Below are 27,693 nucleotides of genomic sequence, written 5' to 3'. Positions count from 1 at the left end.
CACAAATTGTGGTTATAATATAACAAACTAATTCAGAGCAGAGAATGTCATAATAAACTGGAATATCTCTTTGAAAGAAGCTTTCTTTCAATTAATCCAGAAGGTCACCCGATACCTTAAGTCAAAACCTTCACTGATATTTCTACTCCCCTACTGAGTCATACCCAAGACCAATTGGAATTGGTTTATTATTGTCACATGTACTGAGATACAGCGGGAAAACTGTCTTGCATTCTGTTAAGACCATATGACATAGGAGCAGAATTAGGCCTTTCAGCCCAATGACTCTGCTCCGCCATTCCATCATGGCTGATCCCGGATCCCACTCAACCCCGTACACCTGCCTTCTCGCCATATCCTTTGATGCCCGGACTGATCAGGAAACTATCAACTTTCGCCTTAAATATACCCACAGACTTGGCCTCCACCACAGTCTGCGGCAGAGCATTCCACAGATTCACTACTCTTTGGCTAAAAAATTCCTCCCCATCTCTGTTCTAAAAGGTCATTCCTCAATTTTGAGGCTGTGCCCTCTAGTTCTGGATACCTCCACCATAAGAAGCATCCTCTCTACATCCACCTTATCTAATCTTTTCAACATGTAGGTTTCAATGAGAAACTCCCCCCCCCCCAACCCGAACCTCCTCTGGACTCTCTCCAATGACAACACATCCTTTCTGAGATATGGGGCCCAAAAATGTTGTCAGGCTGCACTTGGAGCATTGTCTAGTGTCTTATAAAGCTTCAGCATCATCCCCTTGAAATAATAAATGCCAACATTGCATTTGCCTTCTTGACTACAGACTCAACCTGTAAATTAACCTTCTGTTCATACAGATCAAACCATTATACAGTACATTGAGGTAATAGAAGGGAAAATAATCACACATTACAGAATAAAGCATGACACCTGCAGAAACTAGAGTCCTGATGAAAGGTCTTGGCCTGAAGTATCAGCTGTTCATTTATATCAATAGATGCTGCCTGTCCTCCTGAGGGCCTCCACGTGGGGGGGCGGGGGGGTTCAGTTTTTGTGTGTGGGTGTATGTGTGTGGCTGTGTGCGTGCGCATGCACTCACGTGTAGAGAATAAGGTGCAAGATCATAATGAGGTAAGTCCAGAAGCCAAGAGTTGTTCTTACTGTACAAGAGGCTCACTCAAGAGTCTGCTAACAATGGGACAGAAGCTGTTCTTCAGCCTGGTGGTACATGCTCTCAAGATTTTGTAGCTTCTGCCCAATGGGAGAAAGGGGAAGGGAGAATGTCCAGGGTGGGTGGGGTCCTTGATTATGCTGGCTGTTTTACTGAGGTATTGAGAAATACAGACTGAGTCCACATTGGGGCAGTGGCCATCAGGGTTCAGCAGCCGGGTGCTCACAGTGACAGACTAATGATCCACAGGTATGGTCTAGTGATTAGTTCAAATCTCACTGAAGCAAAGTTAATGTGTCACAAGGTGGTGTCATGGATTCCGAATTAAATAACATCAACCTCTGAAAAAATCTGCTTCATTCATCTGGGAAGCAGGGACATTTTTCGAAGTTGGGTAGGCCACCCCTCTCTCCACAGATAGGTGGGTCACCAGCACATCAAGTAGCTCCGGGACCAACAGAAGCATTTGAATGACCAGCTGACCACTCCTTGCACACGGTCTTCCAGACTTCCAACTCTCAAGTTGCAGTGGGCTCAGCACTGGCAACTCTGATAGATGGAATTAATGATTCTTCTTCCATTGCACACTCAAGGCTTTGAGTGTGTGTCATTAAATAGGGTACCTTGAGAGACAATGTAACGATTAGCACAGCACAATGCAGAGATGACAAAATGTAGAAGGTTGCAATGAACTGGTTGGACTGGCAGAATTTGCAAATGGAATTCAGTTTGGGGAAAGCACGAGCTAACGTATTTGGAAGAACAAAGAAATGCATGATAAATGGGAAGCAATCAAGAGAAAAAGGGGTCTTGAAGTGCTTACACACAGATCTTTAAAAAAAGCGGGATTGGTCAGTTCGGAGACTAAAAAGGCATAAAGTTACTTTATGATAAAGGTTCTTTAAAAACAGGGGGCATAGGTTTGAAGTAAGTGGTCAAGGGATTGGTGGGGGGGTGGGGGAAGAGGAAGGGGAAAATATACCCACCTTCACATTTTGTTTTCCTTCAACACACAAAATGCTGGAGGAACTCAGCAGGTCAGACATCATCAAGAGAGGGGAATAAAACCGTTAATATTTTGGGCAAGAGACCCTGTATCAGGACTGGCTTGTACTCCCTCCCCTCCCCTCATCTTCTTATTCTGGCTTCTTCCCCCTTCCTTTCCAGTCCTAATGAAGGGTCGTAGCCCAAAATGTCAACTATTTATCCCCCTCCAAAAATGCAACCCAAGTTCCTTTAGCATTCTATGTGTTGCTCTGGATTTCCAGCATCTGCAAAATCTCATGTTATTGCTTTTCTTCAAGTAACACTGAATTACAATGTTTCACAACTCTGAGAGAGACTCAGGCTGTGCTTAAAGCCTTGCGATCCTCCACACAAGGAAACTTGGAGACTACGAGCACGGAGCTTGTGTAGCTGAGATTTTTCTGGTTGGTGTTGAGAACCTCAGGGGCAGATTTCTAGCAATCTGCTGTTTACTTTCCCTCTGCTTTTTAAACCTCAGATGCTACTGACCTACTCAGCATTTTTCTGCTTTTATTTCACAATTCTAGCATCTTCTGTATTTTGCTTTGAAGATCAAAAAATTTTACACTCTTGTCTGCCCTCACACTCAGAAGAGTGTGGGGTTGAGTCCCACCCCAGAGGCTCAAACACAAATATCTGGGCTCGGTAGAGAAGTGTAGTGCTGTCTTTCAAGCAAGATATTAAACCAAGGCCCCATCATCTCCCACAGACTGCCACTTAAAATAGCCTCGAGATCTTTTATAGGATGGCTGCCCCTTGTGATCTAGCCAACACCTGCATCAAAAAGGGGAGTTTTCACTTTGCTGTTTGTGTGATCTTACTGTGCATTAATTAATAATAGCATTTCAGACAATCACAATGACTCTTACCTCAAAATAAAAAGGAGGGCAGCATGGCAGAGCAACAGATAGTGCTGCTACCTCACAGTCAAAGTGCCCCAAGTTCGGTCCCAACCTCTGGTGCTGTCTATGAAGAGTTTGAACTTTCTCCCGGTGATTGTGTGGGCTTCTTCTGGGTGTTTCAAGCTTTTTTTTAAAACTTTGGTGACACAGCGCAGAATAGGCCCTTCAAGCCACATCACCCCAGTACCCCCCCGACAAACCCCAACCTAATCTCAGGACAATTTACAATGATCAATTAACCTATCCAGTACGCCTTCGGTCTGTGGGAAGAACTCGGAGCACCCGGAGAAAACCCATGCATTCTACATGGTCTCCTTACAAAATGGCGCCAGAACTGAACTCAGAAACGCCCTGAGCGGTAATAGAGTCACACTAACCCCTATGCTACTGTGCAAGTTTCCTTCTAACATCCCAAAGATTTGTAGGTTGGCAGCTTAATTGGCCGCTGCAAATTGCCCCTGGTGTCAGAAAAGCAGAGTAGGTACATGATAGAGAATAGGTGCAGCAGATAGGAATGCTCAATGGGCCCCAAAAGGTCTCTTTTTTTTAAATAAGTGATAAGTCCTCCCTTGACAACAAAACACTTTGGGATGTCCCCAAGCTTTTCACATTCACCATCAAGCTAGTATATTAATATCTGCTACTATAACCACATTATCGTTTTAATAGCTTAACTGAATAATAAATCCTTTATTTGTAGATAATGAAGCCAAGCACCCTCCCCCAAAAATACCACCCTACCTTAACTGGAGTCAGATGCTTTCTACTTAGGGAACAACAGATTTAAAAAGATCGCTCACCCTGCTCGACTATGCCAGTTTCTAATTGGCTCAAGTCCTATATCAAACTCACCTTTCAGCTTCTCCACTATACTTACCTTTGCATGCATGTGCTCGAGTAGCTTGGAAATGGAGCGTCTGAAAATAAGCTCAGCAGAGGATCTTGAAGTTATGATTCACCTACTCCTTTCCTTAAGGAGTTACGTTCTGACACTCTACGAGCAAAGAGGATTAGGTCATCATCAGCTGGGTCACGTGGCTCCATCAATTCCCATAAATGGAGATAATACACTAATACTTCAGTAGCAGATCTTCCAGTCTTCTGTGCTGTTGCAATGGCAGAGAATAAAAGTTGCCATTGACAGCCATTAACAATGTTCTCGATTGTTGCTTCTGACCTTGTTACATGTACACTTTGTATTTGTTTGCAGTATCCAACTCCCAAGGTTGAAATGGAACACGCATTCACATGACAGGTATGTTCACTCACAATCCCCATGCAATCTGACAGAGCTTGAGCAGTTTTGTAAAGAAGAATGGGGAAAAATTGCAGTGTCCAGATGTGCAAAGCTGATAGAGACCTATCCACATAGACTGAAGGCTATAATTGCTGCCAAAGGTGCATCTACTAAATACCGACTTGAAAGGGGTGAGTAATTATGCAATCAATTACTCTGTTCAGTAATTGTAATAAATTTAGACCAATTTGTAGAAATTTGTTTTCACTTTGACGTGAAAGAGTCTTTTCTGTTGATTAGTGTCAAAAAAGCCAAATTAAATCTAATGTGATCCAATGTTGCAAAACAATAAAACATGAAAACTTCTGGGGGGGGGGGGAATTTCTCCGCATCTCTGTTTTGAAAGGGCATCCCTCTATCCTGAGGCTGTGCCCTCTTGTCCTAGGCTCTCCCACCATGGAAAACATTCTTTCCACATCTACTCTGTCTAGGCCTTTCAACATTCAGAAGGTTTCAATGAGGTCCCCTCCCCCATCCTTCTAAATTCCAGCGAGTACAGACCCAGAGCCATCAAACATTCCTCGTATGATAACCCTTTCATTCCTGGAATCACCCTTGTGAACCTCCTCTGGACCCTCTCCAATGCCAGCACATCTTTTCTAAGATGAGGAGCCCAAAACTATTCACAATACTCAAGGTGAGGCCTCACCAGTGCCTTATAAAGCCTCAGCATCACATCCTTGCTGTTGTATTCTAGACCTCTTGAAATGAATGCTAACAAATGCATTTGCCTTCCTCACCACCAACTCAACCTGCAAGTTAACCTTTATGATGTTCTGCACAAGGACTCCCAAGTCCCTCTGCATCTTGGATTCCTGGATTTTCTCCCCATTTAGAAAATAGTCCACACATTTATTTCTACTACCAAGGTGCATGACCATGCATTTTCCAACATTGTATTTTATTTGCCACATTCTTGCCTATTCTCCTAATCTGTCTAAGTCCTTCTGCATCCTACTTGTTTCCTCAACACTACCTGCCCCTCCACCAATCTTCGTATCATCTGCAAACTCGGCAACAAAGCCATCTATTCCATCATCTAAATCATTTATATGCAGCATAAAAAGAAGTGGTCCCAACACCAACCCCTGCAGAACACCACTGGCAGCCAACCAGAAAAGGATCCTTTTATTCCTACTCACTGCCTCCTACCAATCAGCCACTGCCTTATCCATGATAGTAACCTTCCTGTAATACTATGGGCTCTTAACTTGGTAAGCAGCCTCATGTGTGGCACCTTGTCAAAGGCCTTCTGAAAGTCCAAATATACAACATCCACCGTATCCCCTTTCTCTATCATACTTGCAATCTCCTCAAAGAATTCCAACAGGTTCATCAGGCAGGATTTTCCCTGAATGAAACCATGCTGACTTTGTTCCATCTGTCCTGTGTCACCAAGTACCCCATCACCTCATCCTTAACAATTGACTCCAACATCCTCCCAGCCACTGAGGTCAGGCTAACTGGTCTATAATTTCCTTTCTGTGGCCTTCCAACATTTGTCATCAACCTGGCATATCCCTGTGTACCAACTGTGAAGTGCAAGTGTGGATCGTGCACTTTCTGGCATACAGTCCAGCTGCCAGCCCTCTCAAAGGATCATAGGCTTAGCTTCAAATAAGCTATTCAGACCGATACTGGCCAGCGCAGCGCTGTAGAAGAGCTGCATGCCTGGAAACTGGAGCCCATGGCGGCTGCAGTATGGTTGCGTAGTCACTGCGGAAGCAAGCAGAGACAGGGAGGGCAAGTATACTGTGTTATGCAAAGATTACAAATACCTACCTACCATATCAATACGGAGAGAAATTGCAAATGAGTGAAGTACAGGAGGGCTCCAGGGACTCTTGCGCACAGATTGCAATATGTTAGCAAGCAGGTGCAGTATGTCAAATGGCTGGTTGACTTCCATTGCAAGAGGGCTGGCGTTCAGAAACAGTAAAGAAATTCTAAACTAAAAACAAAAACAGGCAATGCAGGAAATATTTGATAGTCAGTGTGGGGGGGGGCCCACCTGGAGGAAGGAAAACCAAGTTAACATTATCAGTGCAAACACGAGGAATTCTGCAGATGCTGGAAATTCAAGCAACACACATGAAAGTTGCTGGTGAACGCAGCAGGCCAGGCAACATCTCTAGGAAGAAGTACAGTCGACGTTTTGGGCCGAGACCCTTCGTCAGGACTAACTGAAAGAAGAGCTAGTAAGAGATTTGAAAGTGGGAGGGGGAGGGGGAGATCCAAAATGATAGGAGAAGACAGGAGAGGGAGGGATGGAGCCAAGAGCTGGACAGGTGATTGGCAAAAGGGATATGAGAGGATCATGGGACAGGAGGCCCAGGGAGAAGGAAAAGGGGGAGGGGGGGAACCCAGAGGATGGGCAAGGGGTACAGTGAGAGGGATAGAGGGAGAAAAAGGAGAGAGAGAGAAAGAATGTGTGTATATAAATAAATAATGGATGGGGTACGAAGGGGAGGTGGGGCATTAGCGGAAGTTTGAGAAGTCAGTGTTCATGCCATCAGATTGGAGGCTACTACTCAGGACCCTCTGCAATGTCAGTACATCTATTTCTAGATAAGGAGTCCAAAACTGTTCACAATACTCCAAGTTCTGTCTGACCAATACCTTATAAAGCCTCAGCATTACATCCTTGTTCTTATATTCCAGTCCTCTCGAAATGGATGCTAACATTGTATTTCCCTTCTTCACTACTGACTCAACCTTCAATTTAGCATTTAAGGGACAAGGTCTTCAAAGTCCCTTTGTACTTCAGAATTTTCTCCCCATTTAGAAAATAGACTACACCTTTGTTCTTCTACCTTCACTATATTCCATCTGCTACTTCTTTGCCCATTCTCCTAATCTGTCAAAGTCCTCCTGCAGACTCCCTGCTTCTTCAACACTATCCACTTTCCTCCTATCTTCATATCATTGGCAAACTTGGCTACAAAACTATCAATTCCATCATCCAAATCATTGACATACAATGTAAAGAGAATCAGTCCCACCACAGACCGATGTGGAATACTACTAGTTACCGGCAGCCAACCAGAAAAGCCCTCCTTTATTCCCACTCTTTGCCATTGTTTTATCCGTGTGTAATGTGAGGTTAGTTTACTTGCCAGTCCTGACGAAGGGGTCCGGCCCGAAATGTCGACTCATTGTTTCTGACTGATGCTGCCCGACCTGCTGAGTTCATCCAGCGTACTGAAAGTGTTGCTTTGATCTTTTACAGCATCTGCAGATTATTTTGTGTTTACAATTTGTTACTCCACTGTGCTGGTCGTTGATTGGCCCATTTGAGGGATACAGCAGCTCGTTCCCATTGGTTGTCTTGTGTGCCACAGCACCAGAGTCCAGTTCCAGGCATCTCAGGGGTACAAGAATAGCACATGAGAGAGACTCGCTGGCTTTTTGTTTGTCTTCAGGGGCTTCTCTTCACACTGAGGTCACAACCAGTGCTGAAGAACCATTGGGAAAGCGTGCACACTTAGCTAAGTATCTGCTGAATGATTAGTTTGCAGTTGTGTAACTTGGGGAGACTTAACAAAGTACCTGTGGAGTTTGAAGTGTTTCTGAATATTTGGTGTCATGGTTAACTAGGGTGGCTTAGATGAGTACTTGATTGAATTAGATGTTTGGTCAAATGTTTTATTGCTTCCTGCAAATAAATGGTTAATGGGCTTATTCGTAATCAGTGTCTTCTGTCTCACTTAACAAACCCATGAACCTATTTCTTTGTAACACTATGCTAGTATCTTTCTTGTAATACTACGAGCTCTTAGCTTGATAAGCAACCTCATGTGTGCGACCTTGTCAAAAGCCTTCTGAAAATCCAAGTAAACAACATTCACTGACCATCTTTGTCTATCCGATCTGTTAGTTCCCCAAATAATTCCAACAGATTTGCCAAGCAAGATCTCCCCGTCAGGAAACCATGCTGACTTTGGCCTACTTTCATGCACCGCCAAATACCTGAAACTTCATCCTTAACAATCGACTCCAACATCTTCCTGACCACTGAAGTTAGGCTAACTGGCCTATGATTTCCTTTCTTCTACCTCCCCCCCTTCTTAGAGTGGAGTGACATTTGCAGTTTTCCAGTCCCCTGGAACCATGCCAGAATCTAGTGATTCTTGAAAGATCATTAGTAATACCTCCAAGATCTCTTCAGAATCCCGGGGTGCAGTCCATCTGGTCCAGGCATCTTATCTTCAGACCTTTCAGCTTCCCAAACACTGACTCATTAAAGTTAAAAGTTCAAAGTAAATTTATTATCAAAGTACACATATGTCACCATACACAACACTGAGATTCATTTTCTTGCGGGCATACTTAGTAAATCCATAGCAGAATAATAACCATGATGGAATCAATGAAAGACTGCATGATCTTGGGCACTCAACCAGTGTGCAAAGGACAACAAACTGTGCCAATACAAAAATAAATATTAATAAATAGAGAACATGAGAGGAGTGACATGTACATCAACAATATCATTATGTTTACAAGTGACAGTGCAAATTTCCACAGATATATGGTGGAGAGCATTTTGACTGGTTACACTAGTACCTGGAATGGAGGTTCCAATGCTAAGGATCATGAGAGGCTTCAGGGGGTTGTAGGATACCTCAAGAAAGTGGCATGCATTATTAAGGACACTCACCAGCCAGGACTTTCCCTCTTCCCATTACTACCACCAGGGAGGAAGTAAAAAAGCCTGAGGACACACACTCAATATTCTAGGAACAGCTTCTTCCCCTCCACCATCAGATTTCTGAATGGACAATGAACCTATGAAAACTATTCCCCCCCCCCCCCCCCATTCTGCACTATCTCCAGCATTTTGTGTGTATTGCAGTTCTAGGCCACATTGTTTGAGATGCTACCAGCTGGTGGATGCAAAACACCTTCACACAAGGAGAGCAGGATCATGCTCCTCAGTCAGTATTTATCACTGAGGACTTTCTAGTTTAAAAATCAGAACTGACCAGTTCTGAAGAAAGGCCAGAAAGCTGCATTGTTAATGCCACATTTCTCTCTCTCTCTTATGCAGATGCTGTCCGACCTGCTAGGTTTTCCCCAGCATTCTCCTTCATTTCAGATTTCCAGCTACTGAATGGTTCTGTATTTCACTGTCCCCAGCTTTATTTTCACCCCCACTTCTCTCTGCACCTCCCCCAAAAAGATAATTGGCAATTAACAAGCCTCCACTTCCTCCCTCAGCAGCCACCACCACTATTTGCATCATTCTGGATTAAGATGACACTACTGAAGACGTGCAACAGCTTACTAGTGGTTTGGAAGGCAAGAGAATCAACTAAAAACATTGCTTTAACAGCGAGGAGGCAGGCAGAGTTGAGGCTGGTTTCAGGGATCAGCCGTGCTGGGGCACTGCAAGGTGCAATGTTTTCAAGCTGAGGTCGCTGCTGGAGATGGAGTGAGCAATTTGGAGAGGAGTCAATGTGGAAGGGTTTCGATGCCTGTCCACCCTAACACGGGTGTGAGGTTGGATCACTCCAAGTGCTAAGCCGATCTGGTTTTGAGCTGGGCAGCCCAAGTGTATCACGATGTCGGGGTCCAGGTCCTAGAGTGAGGCACGAACCAGTGCTTGGGCAATATAAATTGGTGCAGATAAACTGGAAGCCTGAGTATTGGAAACGGAGGTGACAATCAGAATGATGTTGCTCGCTCTCCCGCGAATGTTCATTCTTTCTCAATCGCACCCAGGCTGTGAACTGCTCTGGCTGCTGTGCGTTTTGTCCCGCAGGTGGGATGAACTGGGATTGAGGCTTGGGCCTTTTCTGGGAGTGGATCTGGGGATTCAGTCTGGTTCAGAATGCTGTTGGTTTGCTTCTATTGCTTACATGATCTCTCCCATTTTTTACCCTCCCCTCCCCCCACCAAGAGGTCTTTGGTCTTTCTTTTTTTTTAAAAAAAGATTGGGTTATTTGTGTTGCTTGCTTTGTGGCTGCCTGTAAGCATACAAATCTCAAGGTGTATAATGTATACATTCTTTGATAATAAATATGCTTTGAATTGACTCAGCTTCTCTTGGTCTCAGACATTCCCTTTGTTCTCCCCATCCTTCCCCAAAACTCAAAAATATATTAGGTTTCTAAAAATTCCCCTCTTTCTGATGAAAGGTCTTTGACACAAATCATCAACTCTGCTTCTCTCCCCCAAGAGTTGGTTGCCCCACTTTTTTGCATTAGAGCAGTGATTACACTTCCAAAAGAAACACAAGACCTTTGGATGTTTATGAAAGGCATTGGACACAGATGCAAATACTTCCTTTCACCACACAGCATACATATTAAAGAATTAGACCACAAGATATAGGCCATTTGGCCCTTCAAGTCTGCTCCACCAATTCATCATGGCTGATCCATTTTCCCTCAGTCCCTATCTCCTGCCTTCTCCCCATATCCCTTCATGCCCTGATCAGTCAAGAATCTATCAACCTCTGCCTTAAATATGCATAAAGACTTGGCTTCCACAGGTGCCCATGGCAATGAATTCCACAGATTTACCACATTCTGGCTAAATAAATTCCTCCTCATCTCCATTCTAAAATGACACCCCTCTATGGCTGTGTCCTCTGGTCTGAGGCTTCCCCACCATAGGAAACATCATCTCCACATCCACTCTATTAAGGGCTTTCAACATTCGATAGATTTCAATGAGGTCACCCCTCATTCTTCTAAATTCCAGTGAGTACAGGCCCAGAGCCATCAAACACTCACGTGATTCAGATTTATTTATAACATGTACATCAAAACATATGGTGAAACACTTGCATTAACAACCAACACACCCAAGGATGCGCTGGGGGCAGGTCACAAGTGTCGCTACACATTTCAGTGCCAACTTAAACTGTTGAACCTAACTGGAACAAGCTTGAGTGCCTGTACATTTGTACTCCCTTGCTAGAATGCAGGAAGAATGATCAAAAATCAGCTGGAAATGGATTCAGGAGAATATGAAGCAGAGAAACAAACATCTGGAATTCTAGGGGAGGTTGTTCAATGTATAGGTTGGTCAAGGGCAGATCCCAATATGGCAAAAGCCTTTAGTTCTATTGGAGACCCAGGAACTTGGTGAAAGAATCAGTGCAGTGAACTAGCTCCACAACCTGGACCTCAATACCTCCTTGTACAATTGGCACCTGGATTTCCTCACTTGCAGACCCCAGTCAGTTTGCTTTGGCAACAACATCTCCTCCATGATCTCCATCAGCTCAGCTGCACCACAGAGTTGTGTGCTTAGCCTTCTATTTCTTTAGGAGTCTATAGATGTGTGGTGGAAAGTGTGCTGATTGGCTGCACCATGGCCTGGTATGGAAACACCAACGCCTTTGAATGGAAAATCCTACAGTAGTGGATTCTGGCCAGTACATCAAGAGTGAAGCCCTCCCAACCATATGAGCACATCTACATGAAACACTGTTATAGGAAAGCAGCATCCATCATCAGATCCTCACCATCCAGGCCATGCTCTTTTCTCACTGCTGCTATCAGGTAGAAGTTACAAGAGCCTCAGGACTTGCACCACCAGGTTCAGAAACAGTTACTGCCTCTCAACCATCAGGCTCTTGATCAAAAGGAGTTAACTACACTCATTTGTGAGATGTTCCCACAACCAATGATCTTACTTTAAGGACTCTTTATCTTGTTATTTCATGGTCTTATTATTTGTTGCTACTTATTTACATAATTTGTTGCCTTCTGCACTCTGGTTGACCTTTCGTTGATCCTGTTATAGTTACTATTCTGTAGATAACGAGAAAAAAAATCTCAGGGTTGTATATAGTGACATATATGTACTTTGATAACAAAATTTACTTTTAACTTCTTAGGGTCCAACAGGGGTTTTAAGAGATAAAATGCTATTCAAGCACTGCAGTGGCTAACCCCTATATAGATGTAACCATCATCAGATTTCTAAATGGTCCATGAACACTACCTCCTTTTACGTGACACTGTTTGTCTTTGCATTACATTGGAATGCAAAGCAATTTCCATGTCATACAAAATAACGATAACAAACCTGACTCTGAATGCCTTCCGCAGTGTTGAAGCCTTATAATAGGCAGAAGCCAGAAACATAGGAGGCTGGCATTTGTGAGCCAACTGTCAGCATTTCCCCAGACCCTCTGCAGGCATGGACTATTTTTGAAATTGAGTCAGTGTCAATGGAACCTTCTTCCACAAGAATTGGCTGCCTCATTATTCACACTTTCACACTTTCATCTGCGCACAATTCAAGGACAAGGATTGGCCGTCATTTGCATTTTACCTGCAAGAAACATCACTACATGGTGAAACCAGTTCAAAAGTGGTTCATGGCTATTGAGTTCTTGGGAGAGTACTGACTGGGCAAAGGCACAGCTGATACTTTGTTAGCACACAGAACTTAAGAGCAGACTTAATCGTGTGGCCCTGATGGAACACTTCCACACACGACTTTGTCCCAATTCACTCATCAGAACAGAGACTCCAGTGCCCAGACAAAACACCCTCACACCCTCTTAGCTTCACCATGCTGAGCTGCTCTTGGGCCGTGTGTCATTTCTGTTTGGCTCAAGCCTAAAAGATAAACTCAACAGCCTTCATCTGATTAGTTGGAACCATGGAGGCCACCAAGAAAATTTACTTCAGGATGGCCTGTTTTAGAGGCATCAGCCAGGATGCCTGTTATTCCAGTGAATCTTTCACAACCACTCAAAGCAGCAGGCAGGATGTCATGCATGCTTATTAATCTAGATGTTGTACTCAAGCCTCTGGAGTGGGATTTAAACTCACAAACAGTGCTGAAGATTCCTGCCCCCTGATCATCTCAGCTAGCAAGAGACTTTTTGTCACACTGCAATTTTCTCCTGCAGTTTTAGCCAGCCCCTCATTCCTCAAAGCATCTGTTGCACCGTTCTTGTCAACTCTACACCATCGTGGCATAATAGCCACTGTCTAGCTCCAGCCCCCACCTCCTTCTCCTCCTCACATACATCTCTTCGCCTCAAGAAAAAGTTCACCATCTACTATCTCTAGCCAAAGCACTGCTCTTCCCAAGTCATCATAATTCCCATTTATACTGCAATTATCCCATCCCCCTATAGTCAGGAGTACATCATTATGGGGAACCTGCCTTCTACCACACATCTCTAATAGAGGGAGAGCATGGTTGTGGTAGAAATGGTTAAAACTAGTGTCGGATGGAATACTTAACCATTCTGGAGCAGCTGGGCTTAAGACTGCTGATTTGTGTCGAGAATAACCTTGGATGATAAGCGCACAACCAGGAACTCCAATTAATAAGATACTAGGCTCCTGGAACCAGGAGGGAGGACGCCTCTGGGGGTAAATTATGAGTCCTGATAACAACTGTTAGACTTGTGCTGAGAGATAATTGACATGCCTTTTCAGCGATTGATCTTGTACTGACCGTGGGATGCCAAACAAAGTTTGTGAAGTTGTTTGTCTTGCTGTATAAATATGAGCTCTGCATAACCTAGAATTCAGAGTTCTGGTGGCGGTGGAGACTGCTGCAGACTCTCCATGATATCATGTTAATAAACTCTTAAAACAAAACTCGAAGTCACTCTGGGTGTTCTTAGTGTTTCCATGACAATGGTTTTGCAACAAGCTCATGGTATTAAGAAAAGATACTAGCATGGTTAGTAAATTTGCTCACTGGCAAGAGACAAAGAGTTTTCCAGTTGGCTGCCAGTGACTAGTGGTGTTCTTCAGGGGTCAGTGTTGGGATCGTTTCTTTTCACATTATACATCAATGATTTGGATGACAGAATTGAAGGCTTACAAGAGAAAATCTGCAGATACTGGAAACCCGAGCAACACACACAAAATGCTGGGGGAGCTCAGCAGGCGAGGCAGCATCTAGGAAAAGAGTACAGTCGATGTTTCGAGCCAAAACCCTTTGGAGAGGACTGGAAGAGCTGAAGAACAGATTTTAAAGTTGGGGGAGGGGAGAGAGAAACACAAGGTGATAGGTGAAACCTGGAGGGGGAAGGATGAAGTAAAGAGCTGGGAATTTGAATGGTGAAAGAGACAGAAGGCCATGGAAGAAAGAAAAGGGGGGAAGGAACACCAAAGGGAGGTGATGTGCAGGCAGGGAGAGAGTGAAAAAGGGATGGGAAATGGTGAAGGAAGGGGTGTGGGGTCATTACCAGAAGCTTGAAAAATCGTGTTCATGCCATTAGGTTGGAGGCTACCCAAACGGAATATAAAGTGTTGTTCCTCCAACCTAAGTGTGCCCTCCTCACAACAGTGGAGGAGGTCATGAATGGACATATCGAAATGGGAATGGGAAGTAGAATTAAAATGGGTGGCCACTGGGAAATCCCGCATTTTCTGGAAGACAAAGCGTAGGTGCTTGGCGAAGCGGTCTCCCACTCTACATTGGGTCTCACCAAGATACGGGAGGCCACACCAGGAGCACCAGACACAGTCTATAACCCCAACAGACTCACAAGAGAAGTGCTGCCTCACCTGGAAGGACTGTTTAGGGCCTTGAATGGTAGTGAGGGAGGAGGTGTAGGGGCTGGCAGGGCACTTGTTCCACTTGCAAAGATAAGCGCGGGGGGGGGGGGGGAGGCAAGTTTGCAGATGGTACAAAGAGGTGAATGTCGTGTTAAGAAAGTAGAACTCTACAGAATGACTTAGAATGGGCAAAGAAGTGGCAGATAGAATACTGTATAGTGTAGGGGTGCGTTTAGTCATGCACTTTGGTAGAAGGAATAAAGTCGTAGGCTATTTTCTACAGTAAATGAGCAGATAATGCAAAATTCAGAGGTGCAACAGGAGTTGGGAGTCCTCATTCAGAATTCCCTAAAGGTTAAATTGCACGTTGAGTCAATGGTAAGGAAGGCAAATGTAATGTTACCTGAAATGATACGAAGATAGTTGGAGGGGCAGGTAGTGTAAGAGAAGCAGGGAATCTGCAGATGGACTGACAGATTGGGATAATTGGCGAAGAAGTGGCAGATGGAATACAGTGTATGGTCATGCACTTTGGTAGAAGGAATAAAAGCGTAGACTAATGAAACCTATCAAATATTGAAAGGCCTAGAAAGAGTGGATGTGGAGAGATATTTCCTATAGTGGAGGAGTCTAGGACCAGAGGGCACAGCCTCAAGGGGGTCCCTTTAGGACAGGGGTGAGGAGGAATTTCTTTAGCCGGGAGTGGTGAATCTGTGGAATTCTTTGCCACAGACGGCTTTGGAGTCAAGTCATTGGGTATATTTAAAGCAAAGGTTGATAGGTTCTTGGTTAGTAAAGGCATCAAAGGTTACGGGGAGAAAGCAGGAGAATGAGGTTGAGAGGAATAATAAGTCAGCCATGATAGGATGATGGAGCAGCATCAATGGGCCGTATGGCCTAATTCTGCTTCTATGTCTTATCTAATACAGCTTTGTCCCCTCTCTTTTCCCATTCCCCATTCTGGCACCCTTCTTACCCCTTCTCATCTGCTCATCACCTCCCTCTGGTGTCCCTCCTCCCACCACTTTGTCCATGGTCCACTGGGCTCTCCCATTACATTCCTTCTTCTTCAGCCCTTTACTTCTTCCACCAATCACCTCTCTACTTCTTTCCTCATTCCCCCACTCCCATCCACCTTCCTCCTCACCTGAATTCACCTATCATCTATTAGCTTGTGCTCCTCCCCCTCCCTTCCTATTCTGCCACACTTTCTTTCCATTCCTGATGAAGGGTCTTGTCTTAAAACTTCGACTATTTCGCCTCCTAGATGCTGCTTGACCTGCTGAATTTCTCCAGCCTTTTCTATGTGTTGCTCTCAGTTTGGTTATCTTCATGAAACATCTCAATGTCAGTGCGGTGCTGGAAGTGACAAAATGTACCCTGCATATGCCAGTTGTAAAGGTGAAGGATCTCAACATCTGGAATACCACAGAAACAGAAGAGGTGGCTCCAAGAATTTATCGACAGAAACCAAAAAAGGTGGCAGATGATACACTGGCCAACTGCTCATGAGTACTTTGAGGAACCAGCGTAATAAAAGCAACCTTCTTCTGCTACCTCAGTAAGGTGGAACACAGAGGGGAGCTGTGGTGGAAGAAACAAATTTAAGCAAACATTATTTTGTATGATGCAGTTTTCTTCTAGAATTTTAAACAAGCTGTAACACTGCTGCAGGATAGCTTTCTCCAGAATGCTACCGAATTTGCTCAGTTAACTGTCAACAAACGTAGATTCACATGAAGGATTCCTGGGTTGGAGGGATCTGACATATGAGGAGGGAATCGAGTGGGCTGTTGCTCAAAAAACCAGCATTGAGCAGAATGAGGGGCATTCTCATTGAGAAAGGCTTCTGAGGGGAGCTGATGAGGCAGGCAAGATACTTTTAAATGAACAAAAAGATAACTGCAGATTCTGGAAATCCAAAACAAAACACAAGTTTCCAGAAATGTTTTCCCCTCAGGCTGTTTCGCTCCCCACTGATACCTGACTGACCTGCTGAGTATACTTCAAGCATCCAGTTTTTGCGAGGATTCCACTCAATGCACATTCAGAATCAGTGTCATGATCTCAGGATAGGAGTCAAGACATTCAGTAATCAGAAGAGGAAGCATTTCCTCTCTCCAAGTGCAGAAAAACCTCTGGAATTCTCTACACTGACAATTGTGGAGTTTCAATCATTGACCTTATTCAAAGACAGAGACTGGTAGATTTTTCAGGGAACCAGGGGATTAGACAGGAGTGTCATGTTGAGGTACAGGAGCATCCATGATCTTGTTCAATGCCAGTTTTTTTGAAGAGTCAAAGCGTACTCACATAGGGTGAGGCCATTCTGCCTACTAGGTGCCTCCTAGCCCCCAGAACAATCCCACCTCTCCCCCAGGCAGTTAATCTGATTAACCATCCTAGTTAGCCAACCCCACTCCCCTCTATCTGTTACCTCAGTCACTGCAATACAATGTTAACACTTTAACCCACTTTTTATATTGCTCTTACATTGTAAATATATGATGGTATTTATGCACATTTTATTGCATTTTCATACATTTTATATAATTCTTTATAACTGTTGAACGTTGCTTTTTGTTGCACGTAACAGCAACACACAAATGCAATTTCCAAATACACGTAAATGTTTCTGGTGAATAATGTTGACTTTGCTAAACAAAAAATTAATCTGAAATGCCAAAAGTAATCAGGGCAAGTAACTCTTCATAGTGGTGTATGACATTAACATATTATGGATACAGCGGAGATGTGGATGGGTATGCTGGAGCATCAGTGCAGAGGGGCTTCAAACAACTGCTTCAGAAGAGATGCACTTTTGCTCCTATCCACAAGACTATAAGATGTAGGAGCAGAATTAGACCATTGGCCCATCAAGTCTGCACCACCATTCTATCATGGTTGATTTTATTATCCCTCTCAACCCCATTCTCCCACCTTCGCTCCACAACCTTTAACACCCTCACTAATCAAGAACCTATCAACTTCACTTTAAATATATCCAATGACTTGGCTTCCACAGTCACTTGTGGTAATGAATTCCACAGATTCACCACCCTCTAGCTAAAGATATTCCTCCTAACCTCTGTTCTATGTGGATGTCCCTCTATTCTGAGGCTGCGCCATCTGGTCCTAGACTCCCCCAATATGGGAAACATCCTCTCCATGTCCACTCTGTCTAAGACATTCAATAGGTTTCAAAAGGGACTCCCCCCTCATTCTTCTAAAGTCCAGTGAGTACAGGCCCAGAGCTATGAAAAACTCCTCACGTTAACTCTTTCATTCATGGAATCATTTTCAAACTCTGCTGAGCACTCTATAATGCCAGCACATTTTTCTTAGATAAGGGGCCCCAAACTGCTTACAATGCAGTGCAGGCTGATCAATGCCTTATGAAGCCTCAACATTCAGGAACGGCTTCTTCCTTTCTGCCATCCAATTCCTAAATGGACATTGAACCCTTGAACACTTTTTTAAAAAATATGCAGTATTTCTGTTTTTTGCACGTTTAAAAAATCTATTCAATATACGTATACTGCAATTGATTTACTTATTCTTTTAAATTTTATTATTTTTCCTCTCTCTGCTAGATTATGTATTGCATTGAACTGCTGCTGCTAAGTTAACAAATTTCACGTCACATGCCCGTGATAATGAACCTGATTCTGATTCGATATAGCCATATAACAATTACAGCACGGAAACAGGCCATCTCGGCCCTTCTAGTCTGTGCTGAACACTCACTCTCACCTAGTCCCACCGACCTGCACTCAGCCCATAACCCTCCATTCCTTTCCTGTCCATATAGCTATCCAATTTTACTTTAAATGACAATATCGAGCCTGCCTCTACCACTTCTACTGGAAGCTCGTTCCACACAGCTACCACTCTCTGAGTAAAGAAGCTCCCCCTCGTGTTACCCCTAAACTTTTGTCCCCTAACTCTCAACTCATGTCCTCTTGTTTGAATCTCCCCCGCTCTCAATGGAAAAAGCCTATCCACGTCAACTCTATCTATCCCCCTCATAATTTTAAATACCTCCATCAAGTCCCCCCTCAACCTTCTGCACTCCAAAGAATAAAGACCCAACTTATTCAACCTTTCTCTGTAACTTAGGTGCTGAAACCCAGGTAACATTCTAGTAAATCTTCTCTGTACTCTATTTTGTTGACATCCTTTCTATAATTCAGTGACCAGCACTGTACACAATACTCCCAATTTGGCCTTACCAATGCCTTGTACAATTTCAACATTACATTCCAACTCCTATACTCAATGCTCTGATTTATAAAGGCCAGCATACCAACAGCTTTCTTCACCACCCAATCCACATGAGATTCCACCTTCAGGGAACTATGCAGCATTATTCCTAGATCCCTCTGTTCTACTGCATTCCTCAACGCCCTACCATTTACCATGTATGTCCTATTTTGATTAGTCCTACCAAAATGTAGCACCTCACACTTATCAGCATTAAACTCCATCTGCCATCTTTCAGCCCACTCTTCTAACAAGCCTAGATCTCTCTGCAAGCTTTGAAAACCTACTTCATTATCCACAACGCCACCCATCTTAGTATCATCTGCATACTTACTAATCCAATTTACCACTCCATCATCCAGATCATTAATGTATATGAGAAACAACATTGGACCCAGTACAAATCCCTGAGGCACACAACTAGTCACTGGCCTCCAATCTGACAGACAGTTATCCACCACTACTTTCTGGCATTTCCCATCCAGCCACTGTTGAATCCATTTTACTACTTCAATATTAATGCCTAACGATTGAACCTTCCTAACTAACCTTCCGTGTGGAACCTTGTCAAAGGCCTTACTGAAGTCCATATGGACAACATCCACCACTTTACCCTTGTCAATTTTCCTAGTAACCTCTTCAAAAAATTCAATAAGATTTGTCAAATATGACCTTCCACGCACAAATCCATGTTGACTGTTCCTAATCAGACCTTGTCTATCCAGATAATTATAAAAACCATCTCTAAGTATACTTTCCATCAATTTACCCACCACTGATGTCAAACTTACAGGCCGATAATTGCTAGGTTTACTCTTAGAAGCCTTTTTAAACAATGGAACAACATGAGCAATACGCCAATCCTCCAGCACCATCCCCATTTCTAATGACATTTGAAATATTTCTGTCAGAGCCCCTGCTATTTCTACACTAACTTCCCTCAAAGTCCTAGGGAATATCCTGTCAGGACCCAGAGACTTATCCACTTTTATATTCCTTAAAAGCGCCAATACTTCCTCTTCTTTAATCATCATAGTTTCCATAACTTCCCTACCTGTTTCCTTTACCTTACACAATTCAATATCCTTCTCCTTAGTGAATACCAAAGAAAAGAAATTGTTCAAAATCTCCCCCCATTTCTTTTGGTCCCACACATAGCTGTCCACTCTGATTCTCTAAGGGACCAATTTTATCCCTCACTATCCTTTTGCTATTAATATAACTGTAGAAACCCTTTGGATTTATTTTCACTTTACTTGCCAAAGCAACCTCATACCTTCTTTTAGCTTTTCTAATTTCTTTCTTAAGATTCTTTTCACATTCCTTACATTCCTCGAGCACCTCATTTACTCCATGCTACCTATATTTATTGTAGATAACTCTCTTTTTCCAAACCAAGTTTCCAATATCCCTTTAAAACCATGGCTCTCTCAAACTTTTAACCTTTCCTTTCAACCTAACAGGAACATAAAGATTCTGTACCCTCAAAATTTCACTTTTAAATGACCTCCATTTCTCTATTACATCCTTCCCATAAAACAAATTGTCCCAATCCACTCCTTCTAAAACTTTTCACATCTCCTTAAAGTTAGCCTTTCTCAAATCAAAAATCTCAACCCTGGGTCCAGACCTATCCTCCTCCATAATTATATTGAAACTAATGGCATTGTGATCACTGGACCCGAAGTGCTCCCCAACACATATCTCCGTCACCTAACCTATCTCATTCCCTAACAGGAGATCCAACACTGCCCCTTCTCTTGTTGGTACCTTTATCTATTGCTGCAAAAGACTATCCTGCACACATTTTACACACTCCAAACCATCCAGCCCTTTTACAGTATGGGCCTCCCAGTCTATGTGTGGAAAATTTAAATCTCCCACAATTACAACCTTGTGCTTACTACAAATATCTGCTATCTCCTTACAAATTTGCTCCTCCAATTCTCACTCCCCATTAGGTGGTCTATAATACACCCCTATAAGTGTTACTACACCTTTCCCATTCCTCAATTCCACCCAAATAGCCTCCCTAGACGAGCCCTCTGATCTATCCTGCCAGAGCACCGCTGTAATATTTTCTCTGACAAGCAATGCAACACCTCCCCCTCTTGTCCCTCCGATTCTGTCACACCTGAAGCAACGAAATCCAGGAATATTTAGTTGCCGATTAGATTAGATTCAACTTTATTGTCATTGTGCCGAGTACAGATACAAAGCCAATGAAATGCATTTAGCATCTGACCAGAAATGCAAAGGATAGTGTTATTTACAAAATAACTGCGAATAAAAAAAGTGCTACAGCACACAAATATAAAAGTACTGAGATAGTACAATACGGATGCAATACTGCTTAGCGCTGTGATGAGACGTTCAGCAGTGTCACAGCCTCAGGGAAGAAGCTCTTCCTGTGCCTGCTGGTGCAGGAGCGGAGGCTCCTGTAATGCCTACTGGATGGGAGAAGCGTAAAAAGTCCATGGTTAGGGTGAGATGCATCCTTGATAATGCTTTTCGCCCTGCCCAGGCAGCGTTTATGGTAGATGTTCTCAATGGTGGGCAATTGGGTTCTAATAATCACACCCCTCCTGCAACCATGTTTCACTAATAGCTACAACATCATACTTCCAGGTATCAATCCATGCTTTAAGCTCATTCACCTTTCTTACAATGCTCCTCACGTTAAAATAAATGCATTTAAGAAATTTTCCACCTCTTATTCTCTGTTTATCACTAACAACTGTACTATCTCCTTTTTCTTCCATCTCCCCTACATCTGTTCCTACACTCTGGTTCCCCTCCTCCCTTGTATCTAGTTTAAATCCACTGGAGCCTCTCTAGCGAACCTACCTGCAAGAATATTTGTCCCCCTCCGGTTCAGATGTAAACCATCCCGCTGGAACAGGTCCCACCTTCCCTGGAAAACTGCCCAATTATCTATAAATCTGAAGCCCTCCCTCCTGCACCATGTCTTCAGCCATGTGTTGATCTGCGCTATCTTACTATTTCTAAATCCGCCTGCACGTGGCACTGGTAGCAATCCTGAGATTGCTATCCTGGAGGTCCTGTCCTTTAACTTGGCACCTAACTCCCTAAACTCACCTTTCAGGACCTCCTCACTCTTCCTACCCACGTCATTGATCTCATATGGACCATGACATCCGATTGCTCATCCTCCCTCTTGAGAATACCGAGAACTCGATCCGAGATATCGCGGACCTTGGCACCAGGGAGGCAACAGACCATCTGGGATTCTCAATCTCTTCCACAGAACCTCTTATCTGTCCTCCTAACTATTGAATCCCCTATCACTACTGCTCTCCTCTTTCCCCTCCTTCCCTTCTGAGCTGAGGGTCCAGTCTCGGTGCCAGAGACGCAACCACAGCAACTTGTCCCTGGTAGGTTGTCCCCATCAACAGTATCCAAAATGATATACTTATTATTGGTGGGAACGGCCACAGGCGTGTTCTGCTCATTCTGTCTATTCCCCTTCCCTCTCCTGACAGTCACCCAGCTACCTGTCTCCTGACACTTAGGGGTGACTATCTCCCTGTAACTCCTGTTTATTTCTACCTCTGCCTCCTGAATGATCCGAAGTTCATCCAGCTCCAGCTCCCTAAGTCGGTTTGTCAGGAGCTGCAGCTAGATGCACCTTTTACAGGTGTAGTCATCAGGGCCAATTGTGCTTGCCCTGACTTCCCACATACTGCAAACAGAGCACTCGACTGCCTTAACTGCTGCCTCTATTACCTACTCCTAAGGTAATTAAATCAATTAAAGGAACTTACCCGGCCTTACCTCATTGGGAGCAGGCTCATCCTCAGCCTCTGCTCACCGAAGCCTCTCGAGCCAAAGCCTTCCTACTCTGCCTCCCACTACTCCGTCGCCCGCTCCGTCAATCTGCTCGCTTTTTAACTCTCCCACTGCCTTATGGTTCGACTTTCACGCGCTTGCGCAGTCATTCCCCCGTTCAACCGCCGAAGAAATGACCGAACCTTGTCAATCTGAAGCGTCCTTCCTTTTATATTCGAGTCCTCTCAAAATGAATGCTAACATTGCACTTGCCTTCCTGACCACCAACTCAACCTGCAAATTAATGTTTAAGAAATCCTAGCCTCACCAGCCAGTGAGGCTCCAATGGCTGGTAAGTACAGGATGAGTTACAGGGAAGATAAAGACAAAACTCAGCACAGGTTCATCGCAGCTGCTGCTCCATCACATCATCGGCAGAAGGAAACACTAACCAATCAGGAAAGCTGCAGAGGGGGCAAATACCAAGGCAGTTTAGTCCAAAAATAAATCCATTCTACACTGCAGTATCTGTAGAATTTTTTTTTGCTTTCCAATTATTAAACCATTTCTGATGGAATTGGAACTAAATAGAACCAAAAAAAACCCTCCGACTCTTAAAAGAGAGCATTCAGCCCAAACCTGCTTCATCACACCACAGCAGATTTGCCCCTTAGCTCTTTTGATACCCCAACTCTTCCAGAAAAAAACACTTGGCCAGCAAAATATTGCAGATACTGGAAACACAAAATAAAATTAGCAGATGCTCGAAGTGTGCCGCACATCAGACAGCATACATGGGGAAAGCAGCAGAGTTAACAATTTACCTTGATGCACCTTCCTCTGAGGAAAGATCACTGGCCTTAACTATTGACTGTTCCTCTCTCTCCATAGATGCTGCCTGACCTGCTCAGCTTTTCCAACATTCACTATTAGCAAAATTTTTGACTACCTCAGACAAAATAGGTGTAATTGTTGCCAGTCCTTTTTTTTCTCTTAAAGGGGATAGTGACACAGCTAGTAGAAATGCTACATTCAGGGATCCAAACTTCAATCAGGTACTGCCCCAGTAGAGTTTTCACATTCTCCTTGTCACTGCGCGAATCCCCCACCCCTCGCAGGTTTCCTCCCACATCCCAAAGGTGTTAACTGACCTCTGTACATTTCCCTAGTGTGTAGATGAGCGGTAGAGCCTCGGAGGAGTTGATAGGGATGTGGGGAGAATAGCAGATTGATGTCAGAGCAGTGCAAATGGGTGGTTGATGGTCAGCATAAACTTGATGGGCTGAAGGGCCTGTTTTTGTGCTGAATCTCTATGACTCTGTTCCTGGGATGCTTTGTGTGGATGCTATCAGTGCCTACTTAATGATTTCCTGCATGCAGAGGTGCATTCTAATGTAAACAGAACAGAGGGATTTATACTGTGGACGAGCCCCGATTGGATGGATATTGGGAAGAAATCAGTCTCAGGTGCACACACCCAGTCACTAAGTAGTTGGCCATACAGGAACCTCTCTCTCCCCTCCATTTCAACATCCTCCAGAATGGGACACAGATTAGCACCTCGATGCAGGTCTCAAATGAGCAAATGCGTGCCCACCCAGCAGCCAAGAGGAATGCAAGAGACTGCAATTGCTGGAATCGGGGACAAAAATCTATTGAAACAACTCAGCAGGTTAAGTAGCATTTGTGTCAGGTCCTAATGCTGGGGTTCGACCAGAAACATCAACTGTCCATTTCCTCCACAGATGCTGCCTGACCTTTTGTGTTTCTCCAGCAGATGGTTTGTTGTTCCACATTCCAGCATCTGCAGTCTCTCTTGTGTCTATTGGGATTTGCCTCCTTGGCATTTGTGTCACTGACTGGCGGTCATTCTGATCCTGAACGCATCTTCTACGCTGCCAATCAGCCAGTGCAAGACGAGGCATGGCAAGGGTTGGTAACTAGAGCTCTTGGGAATTCTTAGCACCTGCAAGGTCACTGTGTACAGTCTGCAGAGTCTTAATCAGCACTAATGCTCCTGACCCAATGAGTGGGTGCCTTCACACCGAGAGTCGAGGATCTGGCGCCACCCGAGTTATATGAAGAGGGAGAGGAGGCGGACGTTTGTGTCTGCAGGAACCCCAATTGCGTTGCAAAGCTGGGTAAGGCTTGGGTAGCTTGCTTTTCACGGCTGATTTAGCCGTCTGACATCCACTGCTAATGTGCTGGTAACCAAGTGACCATGTTTAGTAATGAGTCAGTCTTCCGGGGAAAAGGGGCAAATATCGTTGAAATCTGGTACAGAAGCTGCAGCGCCATTTGTTTAGCCGTCGTTGGATAACCATGGGTTTGCATCAAACGCGAGCCGGATAAAGTGCCCCACGCTCACCCGTTATGTAAGTTAGGGGGAAGACAAGAGAACGAAAGCCGTCAGATCACATAAACACTAATAATTCAAGCCGTCATTAACACTACCACCACACAGTATCGTATTTGACTGAATGTCCCCAAAATAAATTTTCTATATATAAAAAAAACTGAATAAATGTATTTAAAAAGGTGTGGGGAGAGTAGTCGAAGGCTTGGGGTAATAAATCACATATTCATCCACTTCTAAATAGATTAAAAATGCATTGCATTAAGCAGCCAGTAGATAACCCAGTTTTATATCGCACCATAACAACGCATTCGACCAGCTGTACATCTGGGATAAACTAATCTGTCAATCAATTAACAAATTGAAAAGCGCTCAGCGATGGGAATATACTCACTTTGCCTTGTGTCATTTTCAGAGGTACAGTTGCTGCGACAATTGCAGACCCACTCGTACACTCGCGGTGTGTAGGTTAACTTCCAGTGAAACCGAGCTGCCGCCTGTAATACCGCAATAAATCCGTGGATGTTTCGAGCAATATCCAGGAGCAGGCACGCAGGCAGCTGGGAGGTACCATGTGCATGCAGCAAACGGGGAAAGGCTCTATTTTATTTAATGCACAATGGGATTTCGGTAATATCTGGAAATAATAGGATAGTTCGAAACCTTTGCAGTCTAACACGTGGTATGTTGAAAAAGCAACTGCGATGATATGCAGAAGTGTGGCCGATGCCATTAGCCTTTTTGGTAAAGTCCAGTTATTTAATTAGGTGCTGCATTTCACACAGAGTGGCCTGCTTAAATTTAAGAGGTGGTGGGGGGCATTTTCTGAAGAGCTTTGCATTTCGATAGCGTCCTTCAGGACTTCAGGAGGCCACGAAGATCTTAACAGACAATTAATTGGTTTTGAGGTGGCTTGGTCTTCCTGTATATAGGCAGTGGATTGCTTCCATTTTGGTTTGAAGGTGACTGATGAGGCCAATGAGGGACCTTCTGACTTTTTCACACATGCTGCAAGAGGTGGGTGATGTGGCAGATAGATTGGAAAAATGTGAACTCCTTCCACTTGGCTCCAAATGTGCTCCTGCTCCAGAAGCTCAGCTCAGTTGCCATATGGAGTAGTGATGGACTGTGGTTTCGCAGGAGGCAGTGGGGATAGACCATAGAATAGTACAGCACAGAAACAGACCCTTTGGCCCACAGTGTTGTACTGAACTAATTAAGTCTGTAATTAAATGGCTAACTAAACTAATCTCTTCTGCCTATACAAGTCCATATCCCTCCATTATTTACTTATTTATTGATTGATAGACAGTGAGGAGTAGGCCCTACCAACCCCATCCAGCCACTCCACCAGCAATCCCCCGATTTAATCCTGGCCTAATCACAGGACAATTTACAATGATCAATTAACCTAACAACTGGTACCTCTTTGGACTGTGGGAGAAAACCAGTACACCCAGAGGAAACCCATGCAGTCACGGGGAGAACGTACGAACATCTACAGGCAGAGGCGGGAATTGAACCTGGCTCACTAGTACTGTAAAATATTGTGCTAACCACTATGCTACTGTGCTGCCCTCTGTATATTCATGTACCAAAGAGACCCTTAAACCCCTCTATTATAAGTGCCTCCATGACTACTCCTGGCAGCGAATAAAAAAACTTGCTCCACACATCTCCTTTGAACTTATCTCCTCACATCTGAAATACATGCCCTCTCGTATTAGAATTTCAACCCTGGAAGAAAGATACTGTCTACTCTATTTATACCACTCATAATCTTAAGAGCTGCTATCAGTTCTCCCCTCAGCTTCTCTTGCTGCAGAGAAAACAACCCAAGTTTGCCCAGCCTCTTCTTGTAACACTTGCTATAAAATTCTGGTTCGACTGCATTTGGAGCTGAACCAGAGCACCTGGGAAGGTGCTGAGCTCCTGGAGTTCCTAGAGCGGGAGCACGTGGCAAGCCAAGTGGAAGGAGTTCACAGTATTCCAAATTATCTTCCCATTGCCCACCTCCCACACCATGTGGGGAAAAGTCTGTAGGTCCCACAATTGGCCTTATTAGTCACCTTAGAACTAGAGTGAAACATCTTGGTAAACCTCTTCTGCCTCTTGGATTAAAGTGTAAAATTTTTATTTTTAGACCATAAGAGATAGGAGTGGAATTAGACCATTCAGCCCATCAAGTCTGCTCCACCATTTCATCATGGCTGATCCACTTCCCCCTCAGCCCCACTCTGCTGCCCTCTCTCCATAACATTTCACACCCTGACTAATCAAGAACCTATTAACCTCCCCCTTAAATACATCTAGTGACCTGGCCTCCACATCCGCCTGTGGCAATGAATTTCACAGATTTATCACTCCTCAGCTAAAGAAATTCCTTCTAATCTCTGTTCTAAATGGACATCCCTCAATT

The 27,693-nt window shown here is 44.0% G+C and overlaps 1 protein-coding gene across 1 annotated transcript in view; it reads right to left on the bottom strand.

Annotated features, from left to right (window-relative positions):
- The window catches only part of LOC140191559 (protein lifeguard 2-like), a 65,463-nt gene extending 39,704 nt beyond the window's left edge, over nucleotides 1-25,759 (bottom strand). The window contains exon 1 of the mRNA XM_072249054.1: nucleotides 25,669-25,759. Coding sequence (XP_072105155.1) covers nucleotides 25,669-25,683 — 15 coding nt within the window. The 5' untranslated portion in view covers nucleotides 25,684-25,759. The remainder of the gene's footprint in view (nucleotides 1-25,668) is intronic.
- Between the last annotated feature and the right edge of the window lie 1,934 nt (nucleotides 25,760-27,693).

The sequence above is a fragment of the Mobula birostris genome, chromosome X (assembly GCF_030028105.1).
Source record: "Mobula birostris isolate sMobBir1 chromosome X, sMobBir1.hap1, whole genome shotgun sequence".
Classification (NCBI taxonomy): domain Eukaryota; kingdom Metazoa; phylum Chordata; class Chondrichthyes; order Myliobatiformes; family Myliobatidae; genus Mobula; species Mobula birostris.
This window is presented reverse-complemented; position numbering and strand designations above follow the sequence as displayed.